The sequence below is a fragment of the Erythranthe guttata genome, chromosome 1 (genome assembly GCF_056151865.1).
Source record: "Erythranthe guttata isolate IM_541 chromosome 1, IM_541, whole genome shotgun sequence".
NCBI classification, from domain to species: domain Eukaryota; kingdom Viridiplantae; phylum Streptophyta; class Magnoliopsida; order Lamiales; family Phrymaceae; genus Erythranthe; species Erythranthe guttata.
In genome coordinates, this window is record NC_142533.1 from 1,993,314 (window position 1) to 2,007,064 (window position 13,751).

The following is a 13,751-nucleotide window of genomic DNA, read 5'->3' on the forward strand; positions in this document are numbered from 1 at the left end:
GGCACTTTGCACCCCAAATCACTTTTGGCCTAGAAAAATTACCTACAACTTATTGAAAACCTGAAAAATTGGCAAATTCACAATTCTCTAATTATCTATCATCTTCCCCCAATTCTTAATCATTGTTCCACCATTTTTATATTTCGTCCTATTAATCAAAAAATCCTAATTTCTGACCCATTTCTACTTGCCATAATATGTAAATTCTGAACTAAAACTCAAGAATGGTTGGAATATATAGACAAGAGTCCGATAACACACCTTCAAAAAAGCAAGTTTTATTTCATGGTAACACTAATTTTTATTTAATAATTTTGCAGATCCAAACTATTCAATGGGAGCACAAAAATCTTTCATCATGAAACTAATAGGTTTTGTCATTTGACCATTCAAAAAAAAATTTTGAGGGCTAGGCCTACAATTTCCAGTTGCATTATTTTTCATACTCAAAAGAAAAAAAAAAGTGATTTACTATTATTTTTTAGTGTTTATACCGATTTTACCATTGAAAGAAATGGCTAAAAAGATTTTAGGATTTTTTGATTGAAGGGACGAAGATAAAAATGGTGGAACAGTGATTAAGAATTGAGGGAAGATGATAGGTAATAAGAAAATTATGAATTTGCCCATCTTCCAGGTTTCCAGCAAGTTGCAGGTATGTTTTCTAAGCCAAAAGTGATTTGGGGTGCAAAGTGCCAAACAATTTATGTTTAAAGGGTGCAATCTGCCAATTTTGCAATTTAAGGGTGCAAAGTGCCAAAATAATGTAATTTAAGGGTGCAAAGTGCCAAAAACCCGAATTATAGCAAAAAAAAAAAAGTAATAAATTAATTAAAATACCAATTAAGAACAATGATTAATCATTAATCCTCGGATTAAAAACACCAACTACATGTACAGTTTTTTTTTTTTTTTGTTTTTTGTTGTGTAGATAGCAGTATACAATTATATGCATAATTGTGATTATAATTATAATTTATAAATTAAACTTCGTGATTTGGAGAAGTCAACGGGAACAAAGTCAACAGCACAGGTATCTCCGCCTTCCCCGGCGACGCGTGCAAGTAAAAGCCCTTTTCCGCAATGGCCATCTCCTCCTCGGACGGCGGCGACTCGGTTCCGACTCGCTCACGAAACACCGATTCACGCCCAAGTGGCGTGGTCGGCCCCTTCAAAACTGGCGACCGAGTCTTCTTTCCGGTATACCTCACGCGCTGTTTGACTATCTCGATATCACCCACGGAGTACTTCCTCCGATCTTGTAGCTTGAACGGCGACCGCCGACAGACGGTGGTCTTCGGGCGGAGTTTTTGGGCTGAGACATCCGGTGCCCCGCCGGTGAGTTTCTGGACTAGGTCTTTGAAGGTGGCGGAGCTCGCTTGTATATAGTTAGTCGCCGGTGCTGCTGGCGGAGGAACAATATTCCACCGTTGCTTTTCCATATATATATATGTATATGTATAAATTACACACAGTTACAAGGGTAGTGTGTGTGTAATTTGATGTTTCTGGATACAAATATAGGAAAAGAAGAAGGGTTTGCAAAATTATTATATATATATATATTCTTGAAAATGACTATTTTAATTTATTTAATATAAAGTATAATTAAACCGTGTAAAACTCGGCACTAATTAAGAACTTTTCATTGTAATAATTAAATATTATTAATATTACTCTGTTTTGTGGAATGTTGATTTGTGACTAAGCTTTAGTGCTTAGTCAAAGTCGTCAAAATAAAATATAAATTGAGTATATTTTTTGAATTAAAAATGACAAATTGACAAAATGAAGATTGAAAATTTATTTAAAATTATATTTGGCTGCAGGCTCTGCATGCACAAAGTATATCCGATTTAAAACAAATTACATGTTACACCTGTTTATTTACGTGACGTTACGACGATGTTATTATTGTTGTAATTACCAATCTACCATTTGAATGTATAAGAAAAAAATTAAAGAGCAGTCAAGATACAAATGTACGTTGTTGCATGGAGACAAAATTGTTTTACGTAGTGATTAGTTTGAAGTCTTTGGTAATGCAATATTTGTCAAATAAATGAAGCACAAAGACGTGCTTGTTTTAATTATATCGTCATTAAATATAAATGGAGTTTTGACCCAATTCAAAATTATATATATATATATATATATATATATATATATATATATATATATATGTATATATATATATATATGTATATATATATATATATATGTATATATATATATATGTATATATATATATATATATAAAATAAATTTGTGTCAACATTAAACAACGGAATTAAACTAATACTATGGTGGTGATAACGTTTGATATTGAAAATTGTACAAGTCAACAATATTAAGCCCTGATCCACAATCCACATTCATACTATTCATGCATGCATGGTTTAATTTGTTGGAAGATCATCCAAAAAGCCTTACGTGTATATGTATCATCACATACATACACTCTGGTGTAAACATCTATAAATTAATACAATCTCAACTAATTAATAAAATTTTATTAGTTTAGTGAAATATTAAATTATCGAACTAATAATTTACAGTATATTTTTGCCAGATCGGGATCGGAAGAAACTATTATTTAAATGAGGTTATTGATATATATCGAGGTTCAACTTTATGTGATGAGATGCACACTGCACTAATTAGTTCACTTATCTGCTGCTCTTGATGTATTTCATCCGACGTAGTATAGTATAATTAAACCCTTTTGGGAAATTAGATACTACACACGATTACTTACACACACTCATGTGTATATGTGATTAGTGGATACTTATTTAATTAAATTTACGATTATGCACCCGATATAAATAATTAACCAGATTTAACATCTAACTCAAGATGGCTCGATATTCTTCGTTTTATTCAAACCTCATGTCATCAACCTAAATCCTTACTTGCCTATATATACTGATATGAACCAAAAGAAGGTTCACAAGCTAAGCCACAATCAACTTTATAAATCATTACATTTTATTTTATTTAGTGTTTGCATGCCAAAAAAAATATGCTCTTCTCCATAGTTCTTGCCTTCGTGCTCGGATTATTCGTCCACCTTTACGTTTCTCTCGTATTTAAGCCGCGAAACATACAAAAAATCTTGAGGCAACAAGGACTTAATGGCCCCCCTCCAAAAATCCTCGTCGGAAACCTACTCGAAATCAAGAAAGCTCGTGCCGACGCCGAGAAAACCCTCGTCCGGCACCCTCAACCGCCGCCGCTCACCCACAACACCGCCGCCGTTTTTCCCTTTTTAGAGGAGTGGAGAAAGCAATACGGTATATATAATACACGTAAAAAAATATTCGATTTCTCTAAATATATAGATAGTTTAATTAATGAGTTTACGTATACAGGTCCAGTGTACACGTTTTCTCTAGGTAAAATGCAAATAGTGTACGTGAGTAATCCCGATTTGGTGAAAGAGATAACCACGTCGACGTCACTCGATTTCGGGAGACCTTCTTACCAGCAGAAAGAACTCGGCCCTTTACTCGGACACGGCATTTTGACCTCGAATGGTTCCGTATGGGCTCGACAGCGGAAAATCATGGCTCCTCAATTATTCATGGACAAAGTTAAGGTATCAACATTAATTTCTTCAAATATTACGCGAATCGAATCAATAATTTTTTTGTACTATTACGTAGGGAATGATGAGCATAGTTACCGAGTCGGCTTTCACGGTGGTGAATTCATGGAGGGAAAAAATCGAGGCTAACGATCGCGAAGGAGGAGTCGTTCTCGATATAGCGGTCGACGATTATATGAAACGATTTTCGGGCAACATAATATCTAGAGCATGTTTCGGTAGTAGCTATTCCGAAGGGCAAGAGATTTTCTTGAAGCTTGGATATCTCCAAGAGATTATATCAAAGAAAACAATGTCTATTGGCATTCCAGGATTAAGGTATGATTAATTAATTAATTAATTAATTGCTCACTAATTAATCTTAACTTAAAATTGTTGTCTTATTTCTTGCACGTGTGATAGATTTCTTCCTACAAAGAGCAATAGAAAAATAAGGGAGTTAGAGAAAGAAATCAAAGTATTGATTTTGAAGGTGGTGAAGGAAAGAAGAGAAGGAGATGGATACGAGAAGGATCTATTGCAGAAGCTTCTAGAAGGTGCGAAGAGTGATTATGCTAACTCAGACGAGATCGATCGGTTCATTGTAGATAACTGCAGGAACATCTACTTGGCTGGTTTCGAGACATCCGCTGTCTCCGCTTCTTGGTGTCTCATGTTGTTGGCTTCGAATCCCGAGTGGCAAACATGTGTTAGAGACGAGGTTGTCGAAGTCTGTCAGGGTCGGATTCCCGACCCTGACATGCTCCGTAAGATGAAAAAGGTATGAATAATTAAAAAGTCGACCCACCCTTATTTAATTTATCGCAATAATAATACTTCATAGCGAGCAATTTGAGATAAAATTACGGCTTCGCCACTGAAGAGGACTCGCTAATTTTGAGATTTTGTAGTTGAATATGGTGATTCAAGAAACGATGCGCCTCTACCCTCCGGCACCTACCCTATCGAGGGAGGCGTTGAAAGATATAAACATAGGCAACATACGCGTCCCACGGGGCGTCAGTCTTTGGACAATGGTGTCGACACTGCATACGGACGCCGGCTTGTGGGGCCCGGACGCACTCGAGTTTAAACCTCAAAGGTTCAAGAATGGGATCGCCGGTGCATGCAAGAGCCCGAACTCGTACATGCCGTTCGGGTTCGGGCCTCGGGTCTGCATCGGTCAACACCTGGCTATGGTCGAGCTAAAGATGCTGATGTCACTTATTATATCTAGTTTCTCCTTCACTCTCTCTCCTAAATATGTTCACTCACCAGTTATGAGGATGATGGTAGAGCCTAAGCATGGAGTTAACATTTTGATTAAGAAGCTGTGAGATAGAAATAAGGAATCTATTTCCATCTCTTTATATTAGAATAAAATTCTTAGCATACCATACTATATAAATGTTTAAGAATTCTCACGAGTTTTCGCAGCATGAATCTGCAGCAAGAGAAACTATTTGCTGTGTGCTGCCACATGGTAAAACATATATGCCTTCAGTTGCTTTGGACAATTGCAGAAAACAACAGCTGGTTGATATTGTTAGAGCCTGGCTCCTCCTCATCCTCTGCATAATTACAATTTCAAGAAGAATTAAGAATCGTTGCCTAAATAACCCCATCCTCTGACAAAATCAAATGAACAAGTATTCCTACCTAAGCTTCACATTAAACTTCTAATTTATGAAAATAATAAGCATCAACAAATAGTAATACTACATTGGATATATAACCTTTGTCGGTTAAGTGTACTATTTGCCGGTGCTTCTCATTTAAACTTCACATCAAATACTACTACATTTCTTAGTTGACATTCACTCAGTACTTATAGCTGAATTTGTTTGGCAGATAATGTAGAAAAAGGCACAATAGAAGTAACTTACCTTTACTGGATTTGACTTGCGTCGCCCACTCATCAATAATCTGTACATCACAAAGAAACGATTAAATTAAATAAAAGCCACAAAGAAGGGTAATATTTTGTAGAAAGGCCAACAGGAAGGAAGCATTGCAGCAAATACTTATGACGCAATGACAAAACATCCTAAAACCTCGCCTCTTTACTTTTGGTTGTTTGCTGGCAAATGGTGCAAACTCTTGAAACACCATTCGGAAAATTGCAACCAATAAAACCTTGAATAAAAAATTTAACATTCTACGCACACATAAAGATCCACTAGCTTCTAATAAGTCGTCTCCTTTATCTTGAAAAAGAAAAAAGTAATACAAAATAAAGAGTATTCCTATAAGCTTGATCGAGAACAGATATACCTGATTGAAACTTAGATAAGCAGAATCATCTTCATCACTTGTTGTGGGACCACCGGTGGATGCTTGCAACCTCTGCAGCATTGTCCTGTTTCCGACTAAGAGCGTTCTAGCTTTATCAATTAGATCCTGCAGATTAGAAATTTCAAAAAAATTCTACGCATATGCATATGAATTATTGAATCCTAGAAATTTGACGTATAGGAAGAAGCTTAACTACAAAGGCTCAAATGGTATGGCATGAACAGGTTACTGAAATGCAAAGACCTCGTAAAAGACAGGTGTCTTCGCAAACAAAGGTCGAAATAAGTGAGCATACTGCATACCATAAAAAAAAGTAGTAAACACAAATCATATAAAAGCAAACCTACACCACTAACACCTACACGAAACGTAGCCCGTGAAAGAAAATCAAGGGTTTAGAGCCATTTACGCCATCTAATACTTCACCTGTTGAAGATTGACAATTGAAATTCAGATATTTTTAGCCATAATGCAACAATTTGGGTAATATTTATCTGCCCTAGTTACTAAATATGCTCAATACCAAAAAAATAGAAGCATAAGAACACAAACCTTAATCATCACACAAATACTACGACATTGCAGAATTCGGTAATCGTATATTATATACCATGTAAAAAGAGTAAAACCCAATAATGAAAACAATCCCTCCAATTTTGTCACCGAAATAATGAAACGCAGCCAGCGAAAGAAAATCAAGGGTTTAGAGCCATTTATGCCGTGTAATACTTAACCTGTTGAAGATTGACAACTGAAATTACAACATACTTTTAGCCAGAATTCAGCAATTAGGGCAATATTTCGATCATCTTAGTTACTAAATATTCTCAGCACAAAAAAATCGGAAGCATAAGAGCACAGACCTTATTCATTACACAAATACTACGACATTGCCATAATTCAGATTAAAAAGCAGCAACACAGAATAAATTTCACATATTCAGTCACCTGTTTTGCAGTAAGAAGCTCGCTACACTGATCCTTCAAGGACGACATTTCTTCTTCTATCTTCTTCAACCTCGCCACCAGCTTCATTGGATTTGCCTGTAAAAAATCATTTGCACAATTTTCAAATCATTTACACAATCCAGGGAAATAATTAAGAAGAGGAGTAGGGCAAAGTAAAAAGGGGGTAAAACAGAAGGCAGAGAATTGAGCAAAAATTACATGATCGGGGTAGATTTGCTGGAATTCCTTGTGGAGCTTGCTGTGTACTTCTGAGAGATCTCGATTGGCTTTTAAGAACAGGCTCTGAAGTCCGTCCACCGCTTGGTTCCGCTCCATTCTTCTTCTTCTTCTTCTCCACCCACACAAAACACAACCGACTTTTCTCTCTCTACCTCTTAATCTCCGTTGTACGCACAAACAGCCTGCTAATTTTGATGGATTTTGTACAATTGGTAATCTGCAAAATAAGTCTACTTACAGAAATTTAAAATGAATCGGAAGGAATTTGGGGGGAGAGAGAGAGAGAGAGAGAGAGAGAGAAGAACAGAGGAAATTTGAACAGAGAGGGTAACTTTTGGCACGCTTATTCATCCTAGCGCGTGTAAAACACCTCCACGCGCTTGACTTCCGTTTTCCATTATTTTGGACCTGATAAAATGAAGTGGGCTTGCCTAACTCCCCAGCCCAAATCGCAAGGACCGTCAAATGTAATTAGCCCATTTACAGTAGCTGAAACGACGTCGTCACAGTACTTTTCCAAATTCCCAAAATGCCCCCATCTTCTCCAAAATTAGAACCTAGTTTTTTCCCTTTAAATACTTTAATTTTGTAAAACGAGTTGTTCTTCTAATATTTATTATTTTATTGGGGATAATTTGAATAATAATCTTGCACCCTCTATTTTATTGTAATAGTAAATAAGTAATATAGAGATTATTATTTATTTTAAATACTTACCTAATACTCATATTTCACCAAGTGTATAAATTGGAATACACTTTTTCGAATTCCACCAATTGAAAAAAAATGTTCCAAAATCGGATATTTTTCTGATCCTAATCAACAGAATTCCAAACTTCTATTTGTTTATTTACATATATTATAAGATAATAAAATAAATAATATTGTTGATGTCAAAAAAGTAATATTTGTAAAAGAAAAATTTTGAAATTTGGAAATTATTTTTTAAAAATATAAAAAATGGATACTGATTTGCTATTTCTTCATATCTTTATTTTTATTTATTTATTTACTTGCACTGAACTTGGTTAAAATGGTTAAAGGCAAAGCAAAAAAAGAAAAATAAACTTCTAAATTTCCTTCAAAATAAAGGGTAATTTGGTAATTACCAACATAACCCAGACCTATATAAATCCTCGAAGCTGAAAAGATTCGCAGACCTGAGAATTCAGATTTCAATGGCGGTGACGCAAAAATCCGACGGCGATTCGAAACAACCGGTACGCCAATATTCCGATCACTCCTCTCCTATTCCATATTATTTCCGAATTTAATTTTTAGCTGGAAATTTGCATGTGATGTTTGCGATCGATTTATTTTGAATTTGGGGCTTATAATTTTAAATTCTAGAAATTAGAAGTATTAGTCAAATACACTATGCATTGTGTGTATACTGTGTGGTATTTTTTTCAAAGTTGTACCGTATGTCTATTGCCCATTGTATTGAAAAATTCAGTTATTGCTGCTCACCATAGCTTGAAACCACTCAGATTAAGGAATGTTGTAATGCTGAATTTTTTTCCCTTTGGTAGAGCTATTTTGCGACGATTTAAACCGTAATTCGCTGCTCGATTTTTTTCGTAGAAAAAAGTTGGAGTCTTTAAATTTGTGACTGTGAGTATTGTTCATATAATGTCGTTCGTTTTGCAGAAAGAAAGATGCCAATCTGGACAAAGTGTGATCAATAAGGATGTTTGTGGAATGGCTAAAAGTTACAAACTGAGAAGAAAGAGAAATAGAAGCAACGAATCCGATAGCCTCTCCGATATCGATGATGCTGAGGTACGTCTTTTTATTTTATTTTATTTTATTTCATATGGTATATGGTAATCGGGAATTTGGTTCGACGAATGACGATCTTATGTTTAACAATGTTCAGGTTTCTGGATACCTTAACACCACAGAGGAGTTCCACTTGAAAAAGATTATGTGGGAAGCAATGAATCGGAATCATACACAAGTACTTACCTTATTTCCATAACAACTTTCTTGATTTTTCGACAAACATTTTTCGTTTTTCTTTAATTGCTAACGGGTAATACATTTCAGGCCAAGAAACAGAAACGAAAACCCGAAAAAAAGAAAGATGTCTCTGTTAAGGAAGCTGCTGCTAAGACCACCAAGGAAGTGGAGGTCCCGGTAATATAAATTAGTTTTCGTATAGTGCTTAAAGACTGCATTGTATTACTTAAGCAATGTATCTATTTAATACGAACTTCCGATATACATCTTCGTATACATTTTCATAACATGAATTCTGTTCTCGCAGAAACGGAGCTCGAAGATTAACTACGATGCTCTAAAACTCCTTAACGATGAGTTGGTAAGTACTTCGTTAAACTCGTTTTTATTTGAGAATTAGGAGTCTTGTCTTCTTTAAACTCGTTTTCGAAAAGACTCTCGTTTAGAAAATGCATGCAGGATTGCATATGTTTATTTGAACTTATATATCTTTACCAGGATCAAGAAGGTTGTGAAACGGCTGGGATTATTCCAGAAGATTCTTATGCTCGTAGAACTGAGGATTCGTCAGATCGAAATATCGGCCATGGATCTAATGAGAGCAGTTATTATGAAGATGATCAAACTTTTGGTGGTGATGACAATGAGACGTATTACGAAAGCGAGGAAGAACGTCTCGATTTTGATGAATGTTGGTAAAATCGAAGGGTATCAGTCATGAGAATTTTGTGCTAATACTTCATTTATGAAATTGAATTTCTATATAATCTTTACAAACCAAGAAGAGTGCGGCGTTTAACGACAACGAATTCGAATTCGTTGTCAGTACTTTCTACTCAATTTTGTTCACCTAAAAAAAAAATTGATTTTTGTAATTCAAAACCAAGTCTAGTACAATGCCATTTAATATCCAAATATAGAATTATAATTATCTGAAAACGAATTTAGTATGGAGGCGAAAATAAAAAAAAAAAGTTTTCATCCCTTAAGTTTACAATGATTTCACATTTAGCCCCTCATGTTAACAAAAACCACATTTAATCCCCTCGTGGTTCAAAAATTCAGTATTTTTGGTCATTTCGTCAAATTTCGGCAAGTATGGAGACAAAGGGGCAAATTACAGTTTTCACCCCCAAGTTTGCACTGATTTTATTTTTAGTCCTTCATGTTCACAAAAACCACATTTGATCCCTCATGTTTCAAAAATTCAATATTTTTAGTAATTTTCGTCAATTTTTCGTTAGTACTAACAGAATCAAGCATGTATCCATCGTTTCCTTAACTGATGAACTATCGGTGATTTGGCGAAAATGATTAAAAATGTTAAATTATTGACACATGAGGGACCAAATGTGTTTTTTGTGAACATAGGGGATCAAATATGGAATCAGTGCAAACTTAAGGGGGGGGGGGGAACTGTAATTTTACAAAATACTTTGATGAAATTTCTTGTCCAAAGACTTAATACAACGAGTGGACAGAATTCACACACGTGAATTGGAGAAGAAGAACACCAAAAATGCAGCTGATTTATTATTTCACAGTTGGAAGCAACCACAGCCCTCTCAAATGGCGCTCTTACAACTCTCACAGCCATTCCTCTCCGATGCGAAGAACCCTAATTTCTCACAGATCAACAAAACACTCAAGAAACCAACAACCATTCTGATTGGGCGAACAAAACCCTTGAAGCCTATTCTGCTTCATCAGCTGAAGAAGAAGAAAAACTTGCAGAAATTGAGCGCACTAGCCGAAGAAATCTCAACTGGGTTGCAGGAAGAAGGTGATCAGAGTGTAATTGAAGAAGTAATTGGGAAGAAAGAAGAAGCTGTGAGCTATGATTGGACGGAAGAATGGTACCCACTTTATCTTACCCAAAATGTCCCTGATGACTCGCCGCTTGGACTCACTGTGTTCGACAAGCAGGTTGTGCTTTACCGAGATGGCGATGGTGATCTTTGGTGCTATGAAGATCGTTGCCCCCACAGGTAATTTTTAATTTTTAATTCTATTATTTTTTTTTTGTTGAAATCAGTGATCTTTGGTTACCTTATTGTGTTCTGCACTTAAACTCTAACATTTTCTTCTACTAGTTATATAAATTTTATGACATGCATTTTCGTTTTGTAATAAGGGTTGTATCTTGGGGTGGAAAGTGGAATGGAATTTCCTATTCCCATCGATTCGATCCGAAAAAATTTCCGATTTTGGAACAATATTTGTCATTCCGAATTCTGAAATTTCGATTTGCATTCTTCCGTTTTTTGTTTTTTTGGATTAGAATTAGAGTATATGTCCGGTTTTCGATTGAGCTTTACTTTACAAAATAATTCTGAAAATTCCGGAGAAAAAATTCCCGAAAATTACACTGAAAATGTCAAAATTGTTATGTATTTTACATTTTAGGTTACTAAAAGTCAGAACTTTCCGAACTCCGCCATTCGGAACAAGTTTTTTTCATTCCAATTTCCGATTTTTCCAATTTTTGTTTTGAACCGAATTGGAATTTGTTTTTCACTTCTGAAAAAAAAAATCGGAATTTTTCCGCTAGTGATTAATCCGATCCGATCCAATCCGTCCAATTTCCAACCCTAGTTGTGTCTGATTTCCGCTGCGAAAAATAATTGTTTTGTTGCTACGCAGTTACTTTACCCTGATAAGCTTCATAGCCTTTGAATAAAAAAGTATTCATCTTGTAGGCTAGCGAAACTCTCCGAAGGTCAAATCTTCGACGGTAGGCTCGAATGTTTGTACCACGGTTGGCAATTCGAAGGCAACGGTAAATGCGTGAAAATTCCACAGGTTTGTGTTTTTACCTGGTTTTTCAAAATCCATTATTTCATATGATAATCATTGCCTTTCTCAATAATATTTTTTCGAACAGCTTTCGACAGGTGCGAAAATCCCTCAATCAGCTTGTCTGAAAACATACGAAATCAAAGACTCGCAGGGAGTCGTATGGATTTGGATGTCTCACAAAACCCCGTCAAACACAAAAAAAATCCCGTTTTTCGAAAATTTCGATCGGCCCGGTTTTCGAGATATTTCCACCATACACGAACTCCCATATGATCATTCAATCCTTCTAGAAAACCTAATGGACCCCGCCCATGTTCCCATTTCACACGACAGAACAGATTTCACCGCAAAACGAGAAGACGCAACTTCACTTTTCTTCGAAGTCACCGAAAGAAACGAGCGAGGCTTTGCGGGCAACTGGGGCAGAGAAAGAGACCGTTCTACCCCTGATTACATACCGAATTTCTTGAGATTCGAAGCACCTTGTGTACTTCAAAACAACCGAGAAATTGTCGGCAAAAATGGAGAAAGAGACTACTTTTCGGGGTTGTTTTTATGTAGACCGTCCGGACAAGGGAAATCTATGCTTATAGTTAGATTCGGAAACACGAGAAAGCCTCCGCCTCTATTGAGAATATTCCCAAAGTGGTACTTCCATCAAAATGCGAGTAAAGTCTTCGAGCAAGATATGGGCTTTCTTTCGTCGCAAAACGAGATTCTCTTGAAAGAGAAACTTCCGACAAGAGAGCTTTACATAAATTTGAAGTCTTCGGACACATGGGTTTCCGAGTACAGAAAATGGATGGATAAAGTCGGGCACGGAATGCCGTACTATTTCGGGCATAGCACGATTTCTCTGCCGGAAAATCCGGCGGTGGTGGAGCATGCTCCGGCGGGTTTCGTTGCCAACTTCTCGGCTTCTCAGCCAGCAAAGGGCGGCATCGGAGCGATGTACGCTCCGAATTTGGCGAACAGGTATTTTCGGCACGTGGTTCATTGTAAAGGGTGCATGGGGGTATTAAAGTCTTTTAACGCTTGGAAAAAGGGGCTCTTGTTGGCGGCTCTTGTACTGGCGGCAACGGCGATTCTTGTCTCCGGCAGGCAGTGGAAGGCGCTTCTGTTGGTTTCCACCGCCCTGTGCTTGGCCGGAGTTCAGATTTGTTCGACTGCGATTTCGATGAACACTACAAACTTCATCAGGACTCATAGAAGGCTGTAGAATGTATGTTATTTTTGATCCCTTCTCTCAGTTTGTTATTATTACATTTACATTTATATAATTCAAGCTTGTAATTTTATTAATTAAACTACATAATGTAATGTTTTAGACATCATTATTAATATATATATATAAATAAAAATAAAAAATGACACGTGGGACTAGCAAATAGGGACAATATATATCTTAACTCAAAGTCAATCATGTTGCAAAGTGCAATGAATTTAATTAGGCTTTCTGACAATGTAATAAAGATATATACTCATATAGCCAACTTCCACCCACCTGAACTCCATTTTTCCAGAAAAGAATTAAATAATAAATGGAAATAAAAATTAAAAAATTAAAAAATAAATGGAAATAAATAGACAAATCAAGAAAGAGATGAAGAGCATTCACTGAGTATTATTATCTAGCAGCCCCACTGCCCTTGTCTGTGTAGAATTCATTATTCAACCAGCACATCATTATTCAAATAAATGCATCTTAAATAAATAAATGGGTAAATTATGGAATTACGAAAACCCCCCTCGTGTTTGGATAATTACAACCACCCCTCAACTATAAATTTTCTTACACATTCACCCTTATGAAGTAAAACTCAACAAAATCTTTTAGATTCCGTGGAAATGTTGTCTAGTTTGTACTCGTTTTGTGCTAAAATGTCGTATATGATGCACCACAATCTGATATTTACAA

General features: G+C 36.0%; 5 protein-coding genes across 5 annotated transcripts; 3 read left to right on the forward strand and 2 right to left on the reverse strand.

The window, feature by feature from the left end:
* Nucleotides 1-983: 983 nt before the first annotated feature.
* LOC105975267 (VQ motif-containing protein 31) lies at nt 984-1,442 on the reverse strand. The gene has a single exon (XM_013000446.2). The coding sequence runs from the start codon at nt 1,440-1,442 to the stop codon at nt 984-986; it is 459 nt and encodes a 152-aa protein (XP_012855900.2).
* A 1,513-nt stretch (nt 1,443-2,955) lies between these two features.
* Nucleotides 2,956-5,013, forward strand: LOC105975353 (cytochrome P450 714C2). Its single transcript, XM_013000544.2, has 5 exons — nt 2,956-3,296; nt 3,375-3,601; nt 3,669-3,928; nt 4,013-4,370; nt 4,501-5,013. The coding sequence occupies exons 1-5, from the start codon at nt 3,026-3,028 to the stop codon at nt 4,924-4,926; spliced, it is 1,542 nt and encodes a 513-aa protein (XP_012855998.2). The 5' UTR covers nt 2,956-3,025; the 3' UTR covers nt 4,927-5,013.
* Nucleotides 4,896-7,392, reverse strand: LOC105975352 (spindle/kinetochore-associated protein). The gene is made up of 5 exons (XM_013000543.2): nt 7,052-7,392; nt 6,833-6,928; nt 5,864-5,989; nt 5,476-5,515; nt 4,896-5,160 (listed from the first exon to the last, which is right to left on the reverse strand). The coding sequence occupies exons 1-5, from the start codon at nt 7,166-7,168 to the stop codon at nt 5,090-5,092; spliced, it is 450 nt and encodes a 149-aa protein (XP_012855997.2). The 5' UTR covers nt 7,169-7,392; the 3' UTR covers nt 4,896-5,089.
* A 280-nt stretch (nt 7,393-7,672) lies between these two features.
* Nucleotides 7,673-9,916, forward strand: LOC105975249 (zinc ion binding / transcription regulator). Its single transcript, XM_013000424.2, has 6 exons — nt 7,673-8,292; nt 8,723-8,854; nt 8,952-9,032; nt 9,122-9,211; nt 9,342-9,395; nt 9,533-9,916. The coding sequence occupies exons 1-6, from the start codon at nt 8,251-8,253 to the stop codon at nt 9,731-9,733; spliced, it is 600 nt and encodes a 199-aa protein (XP_012855878.2). The 5' UTR covers nt 7,673-8,250; the 3' UTR covers nt 9,734-9,916.
* Nucleotides 9,917-10,510: 594 nt separating this feature from the next.
* Nucleotides 10,511-13,167, forward strand: TIC55-II (translocon at the inner envelope membrane of chloroplasts 55-II). The gene is made up of 3 exons (XM_013000487.2): nt 10,511-11,022; nt 11,734-11,836; nt 11,919-13,167. Exons 1-3 carry the CDS (start codon nt 10,604-10,606, stop codon nt 13,050-13,052), a joined length of 1,656 nt encoding a protein of 551 aa, XP_012855941.2. The 5' UTR covers nt 10,511-10,603; the 3' UTR covers nt 13,053-13,167.
* Nucleotides 13,168-13,751: the final 584 nt, after the last annotated feature.